The sequence below is a fragment of the Impatiens glandulifera genome, chromosome 5 (genome assembly GCF_907164915.1).
Source record: "Impatiens glandulifera chromosome 5, dImpGla2.1, whole genome shotgun sequence".
NCBI lineage: Eukaryota > Viridiplantae > Streptophyta > Magnoliopsida > Ericales > Balsaminaceae > Impatiens > Impatiens glandulifera.
Window position 1 is genome coordinate 43,333,668 of NC_061866.1, and position 7,233 is coordinate 43,340,900.

Sequence of the window (7,233 nt, forward strand, 5' to 3'; positions counted from 1 at the left end):
AGCTTTGTGTTTCTCAATTGATCCATCTAATTTTAATTTTTTTTAAATATCCATTTACAACCTATTGGTTTAATTCCAGTAGGTAAGTCTACTATTTCCCAAGTATGATTCATCATTATTGAATTAATCTCATTATCTATAGCTTCTTTTCATAGTGCACCATCAGACGAAGAAATAGCTTCATTATAAGTTAATGGGTCTCCGTCAACTAGAAACATATAATAATCATCTCCTAGGTTATTTTCCTTTCTTATTCTCTTACTCCTCCTCATTTCAATTACATCAATATTTTCTAAAGTATCAACATCAACCTCAATCTCACTATTATTTTCATAATTAATTGAAGAAGGTGATTTACTAATCGACAATTTCAAAGGAAATACATCTTCAAAAAATTCAGCATTTTTAGATTCAAATATTATATTTATATTTAAGAGATCACTTTTTAACACCAAAAATCTATATGCTGCACTATTTTTAGCATAACCAATAAACATACAATCACATGTCATAGATCCTATTTTTCTCTTTTTAATATCAGGTAAGAGAACTTTAGCTAAACATCCCCACACTCTTAGATATTTTAAATTAGGTAATCTATCCTCCCAAATTTCAAATGGAGTTTTTCACGTTTTTTTTAATATAACTCTGTTTTGTATAAAACATGCTGACAAAATAGCTTCACCCCACAAATTTGAAGGAACACCCGAACTTATAAGCATAACATTCATCATTTCCTTTAATGTCCTATTTTTTCGTTCAACTATCCCATTAGATTCTGGTGAATATTGTGGAGTTACCTCGTGTATAATGCCATGTTGTTCACAAAATTCACTAAAGGATTTAGAGTCATATTCTCCACCTCTATCTTTTAATGGTTATATTTTATAAATTTTCCTTCAGTCTCATCTTTATTTCTTAAAAGATACAGGTATGTATATCTAGACTTGTTGTCTATAAATGTTACATAATATCTTTTTCCGCCTCTAGTCATGTTAGATTTCATATCTCCCAAGTCTGAGTGTATAAGACTTAATAGTTCACTTTCTCTATTGTTAATTATTTTACATGGTTTCTTTGTACTCTTAGCTTCTACGCACACATGACATTTTTCATTTTTATTAATTGATACATCATGTAAAATATTCTAACTCTTTCATTTTCTGAATATAACTATAATTCAAATGTCATAATCTAACATGCCATAAATTAAACGAGTCAATCATATAAGCAGAAGAAGATGCATTACTATTAATACCTTCAAGAACATTTAATAAAAACAGACCATTAGCAAAATAACTTTTGCCTACGAAAATATTATTTTTCGTAAGTGTTAGTATGTCTGAATCAAAAGTGCTCTTCACTCCAGCCTTCCCCAAGACAGAAACTGACACAAGATTTGAGCGAATCTCGGGCACATGAAGAACATTAGTCAATGAGAGGATTTTACCGGAGGTGAGTTTCAGATTCACATTTCCTTTTCCACAAACATTAATTCTTCTTGAGAATGCAATAAAGACTTGTTCCTCTCCTTCCCCTACCTTAGTGTAGGAGTAAAAAGCATTTCTGTTAGCACATATATGCCTGGTAGCACCAGAGTTTACCACCCATGACTTTTCTTCTGCCACAAGATTTATTTCAGAGACAACCGTAACTATCACATCATCTGTCTCAACTAGATTTGCTCTAGGAGCAGGTCTGATGTCTCTCTTCTTGTGCTTGCAATTAACTGCATGGTGACCAAATTTTCCATAAACAAAACAGTTACCTTTCTTTTCTCTATATGATGATGAGTTCGCACTGCCCTTTCATAATATTTTTCGTTTGATCCAGTTGGCTGCTTTCTATTCGTCCAACGATAGGGACGGTTATGATGGAATGAACGAGAGTTGATGTTACCACATTGATCTTGCACTAGGTTGGCTTATGTTGTTAGTTCCTTTGCTTTCTCCGCTTTATCTTGATGTTTATTTTTCTCCTCAATACGAGTGATTTCAGGAAAAAATTTAGTAGCAGAAAGAAAGCCGTATCCATTTTATTTTATTTTTAAAATTTTCAATCTCTCTAAGATTGTTAGAAAAAAATAGATCTGTATGGATACGACAAGAAAAATAAAGTTCTACAAACGATTGTATCTAAATGAACATGTATGAAAACTTATCGAGATAAAGTTGAGGCGTGATGGGCACTGTCCTTAGAGAGATTTCGCCTCCTCAAGTAGATTACTCGTTGCGGTAGGATGTTAGTGACGCTCCCTCTCAGGATTCAACAACTCTTCCCGTTAATGTCGCAATCTCCTTAACGAGGCTTAGAGGATAATAGCTTTGAATGCTCTCGAGAATGTGGATTGTTCTTTTTGAAAAAGTATATCTATAATCTTTTTTTACCTCTAGTATATATATATATATATATATATATATATATATAAATATATAAAAATATACTGACAAAACGTTTTCAATAATTGATCACAATTATTGCAAATCAATCACACAAATTAAGAGATTAGTAATAGTAATTAAATATCTTAATTGATCACAATTAATTCAAAATCAATCCCACAAATTAAGAGACTAGTAACAGTAATTGAAGATTTGATTTTGGCTGTTAATATACGTAAATTTTTAATTTGAACGTTGTAAATTAATTCTATAACTTAGGATGATTAAAATTAAAATATTAATTTAGAAATAACTATTATTAATATTTTTCCAACAACAAGACCTTAGCCTTGTCTAATTTACCACGTTCAATCATAAAAATCATAAAACTTGGTGTTTCAGAAATTAGGAAAGATACGATGATAAAGATGAATGCGAGTATTATGGCACCGCTAAGACGGTAAACCACTAAATCAAATATAATTTTTCTTCAGTAAAAATAATAGAGAATTATGCAATGAGTTAGGTCAACACGAACTAGTACGATCCTACATGATATTAGTATTGACCCCGTATATCAACCGTTTTTCTAGTTGTTAGTATTACACGCTCAATACCAACCAGTGAAAAAATGGTTGTTATTTTCCGTTGTTAATACCATATTTTTTTACTAGTGTTAGTAATTTGATACCAATAAATTATTAGTTGAATTATTTTTTCAAGAAATTTAATTAAATACGATGGTTCATGTGATTTTTAGCTCAAATATTTAAATGATTTTTAAGTGACTCGGAGATATAGTAGATGATAAACTGTAATAGAAAAATGGAGAAAATTTATAATGAATTAGATAGTGTCTTTCAAATATTTCTAATGAATTAGTCAGTAACTTTCAATTTGTAATATAACATAACTCACAATAAATCATTGTTAAGTAATTTTTTTTTTGTAAATCAATAATTAGTTATTTATTAAGTGGTTTTTACTAAAGCTTTTAAATGGAATGGATGTAAAAATTATATTAATATTTATAAAAAAAAATTATAATTTGGCAAATGTTATTGGAAAGAAAATATTATTGGTATAAGAGGTTAAAATAATATATTTTATTTCGTAACCAAACCAAACCCTAGCCAGGCATTTCTCCAAATATTCCTGAAATCTTAACAGTCTTGTTAACTTGCTCCTCTCTCTTTTTCATTCGAGCTAAAATTGTTCACTTTCTTTTCACAGTGTTTTTTTTAACCTTAAGTTACTATATAATGTCCTAGTTAAATTCAACGGACAAAATAAATATTTTATATTATTTGATCTTATTATAAACTTAATTTATTTTTATTCAGAAACCAAATTATATGATAATCTTTAGTTTGGTAATACGATTATCTTTTCATTTCTCCCTAGATGTCTGAATTTAAGTATTTTCACCGTCGAGAAAATATATTCTATATGTATATATCATCTTTAACGATGATTTAACGATGATGTTAATTTGAAAGTTTGAGTAATTTGTTAGATGGTACACCTCAATTTGTAAAAAAAATCATGTAACATGTTATAAGTGATATAATTGATGGTTTAAGCAACCTAAGAGTCTCGTTATTTTACTCTTGTTAAAAAGTTTTTACGCTAAAATTTAGGTGTCTTTATATTTTGTTGAATGTTTAGTTGATTGCATATTGATAGATTTATAAACGTTACACTAAATAAAAATATTCATTTATGCATTACTTTATGTGATTCTTTTTTATCAATAATTGGTATTAGAGTATAATTTGGTGCCCTATTTATACTAATGGAGAGAGTAATACTAGTATAATGATTATTTTTTATGACTCTAATCATGTGTGGAAAAAGAAAATGAAAATTCTGTATAATGTCTAGTTAAATCCAACGGATAAAATAAATGACTTGTTTTATATTTTTTGATCTTATTGTAAACTTAATTTTTTTAGTCAGAAACCAAATTATATGATAATCTTTATTTTGGTATTACGATCACCTTTTCATTTCTCCCTAATTTCTCTATAGATACCTGAATTTAAGTACCATATTTAACGGTGATATTTTGAAAATGTGTAATTTGTTAGATGGTACATCTCATTTTGTAAACAAATAATGCAACCAGTACCATTGGCGGACCCATAAATGTTTTCTCAGGAGGAGGTGAAATACATAGTAACGTAGCATTTTTTTGGCGATCAAATAAATATATTTTTTAATTAAAATTTTACTTGGTAATTACATAAAAATACTAACAAGCACAATTACTAAATTATTCTTGTCCATGAGTCAGATACAAAAGAAGACAAAATCTCTTTATTACGTTGACTATACCAATCAATCAATTCAAGAAAATTACCTTTATTTGATGAACTACTTAACTCATCATGTCCTCAAAAAGGTAATCCATGTCTCAATAGAAAGCGTGTTACATCAAACATTGTTGTTAAACGGGTGCGATAATTTATTTCTATATCACGACCATGTGTACGTAAAACATTTCTCACGCTATGTCTTTGATCTTGAAATGATTCAAATTGAATTTTAGCTTCATTATGACAACTATTTGAAGTTCTCATATGACGATTGAATCTTTCTAATGCCCTTTTCCAATTTTTATACTCATCTCCTATAAAGGTATTATCTACGTTTTCTCTATTTAAAGACTTGAAAAGATAACACCAAAAACAAAATGATGCATCTTTTGATATGTTATATTCTAACCATGTATATTTGATCAGTAACATTAGACTCATTAATTAATTGATTGAGAAAGCTCAGGCTAGTCATGTGATGTAGAAGTACAAATTCGTTTATAAAACATCTTCATTATTCTATATTCTACATAAAATAAATAATATTTTACCCTTATATTTATATGAATTGTTATTTTACCCTTATATTTATATAAATTATTATTTTAATCTTTATTTTATAAGTAATTTGTATTATTAATTATATTGAAATTAATAAAATATATATATATATATATATATATATAATTATAATATAAATGTAGTTTTAAAATAAATAATAATATTATATGATTTGCATTACTTCATATATAATTCTTTATATTTTAACTTATATAAATAAATCTGATTTTACTTTAATAAAATTATAAAAAAAAATATTATTTTATAAAAAGAAGTGTGAAGTTATTATAAAGGAAATGTAAGAGGAAAGTTTTGATAACTTCACCTCCGGAGAAAGCCTTATTTGGTAAATATATATATATATATATATATATATATATATATATATATATATATATATATATATATATATATATATATATATAATATCTTAAAACTTTTATCCTGAGCTACAGCCCAACCCAGCCCGTTACGTAGCTCCGCCATTGATTGAGGGAGGTCCGGGCCCCAAGGCCCCCTAGTAGGTCCGCCATGCAACATATTACATATTATAATCGATGGTTTAAGCCGCCTAAGAGTCTCGTTATTTTTACTTTTGTTAAAAGATTTTTACACTAAAATTTATGTATCTTTATATTCTGATTAATGATTAGTTTATTGCATAATGATAGATTTATAAATGTGACATTAAATAGAAATATTCATTTATGCATTATTTTATGTGATTCTTTTTTATCAATAATTGGTATTATACTAATGGAATGGAGAGATTAATACGAGTATAATGATTATTTTTTAATGACTCTAATCATGTGTGTAAAATAAAAATAAAAATTCTACTTTATATCTAATATTATTATATATCTGTGCTTGCTAGTGAAAATAAGAAGATAGAACTGGTGAGAAATGAATGGTGGATAAATATGTTTTTAACTATGTCAGTGAAAAGATGAATGTGAATGGTTTATAGCGCAAATTTGAAGAGTTATATATACTCGTAAGAATTGCAACAATAAATTGTTTACAATCAAGTAGATGATAAGATTGATGTAACAAGATAAAAAAACTTATATCCGATCATTTGAATACGATTAACAAATCATTAATCAATTTGCTGAAATGAGTATCAAATTTGATGATAAAGGGTAAGGATTATGACTATTTGGTACACTTTTGAACTTATGAGATGGATGACATTAATTACTCATTTATCCTTTATTTTTACTTATATTTTAATTAAAGTTATTTTTCGTTAATAATTAAAACATTATTAACATACAAAGTTAATAAATTACAATATAAAAGTGAGCATTCAATCAATCTAAATCAAATTGACTTATTAGCTAATAAACATAGAGAGCTTTGTCTATCATTTGTAAATACTTGTTTTTTTTTTTCTGTAACAGTTTCACCGAACCTATCATATCATATATAATGGCAACCTACGATCTAACCATTCTGTGGGTAACAGTTTCACCTAACCAATCTAGTACTGTAAATGGCAAGCAACTTCAAATATAGATTCATGACCCTCTTAGAGATTGAATTTTGTAACTGTGGGCTTGTCATGGCGATCCTGCTGCCTGCTGGTGTTGAAGATCTATTCGACAGTGAACTGATGATAGTGATAGCCGTGGCCGGAATAGACTTGTTCGGATGTGATCGAACGGAGATGAGGTCGTCGATTACGAGCTCGTGGGTGTTGCTGCCAGATCGAGTAAGGGAAAGGGTCATGGCCGGAATTAGCTGATAGACAATGGATGACATGATCTTTGTCGGGCGGGCTCGATGGATGACATTATCTTTGTCAGGATTGATGGATGACATGCATGATCTTTGTCGGGCTCAACAAGATGTTATGATTACTTTTAATATGTAATAGAAAGACCATATTTTAGTGATGATGTTATTTGATAATGTTGCAGAAAAAATAATTATATATATATATATATTATATATATATATATATATGC

General features: G+C 28.1%; 1 protein-coding gene across 1 annotated transcript in view; it reads right to left on the bottom strand.

Annotated features, from left to right (window-relative positions):
• Positions 1 to 1,187: 1,187 nt before the first annotated feature.
• The window catches only part of LOC124939430 (pentatricopeptide repeat-containing protein At1g63330-like), an 8,909-nt gene continuing 2,863 nt past the window's right edge, over positions 1,188 to 7,233 (bottom strand). Inside the window, exons 3-4 of the mRNA XM_047479907.1 lie at positions 6,754 to 7,006; positions 1,188 to 1,729 (exon numbers count right to left, since the gene is read on the bottom strand). Coding sequence (XP_047335863.1) covers positions 1,188 to 1,729; positions 6,754 to 7,006 — 795 coding nt within the window. The remainder of the gene's footprint in view (positions 1,730 to 6,753; positions 7,007 to 7,233) is intronic.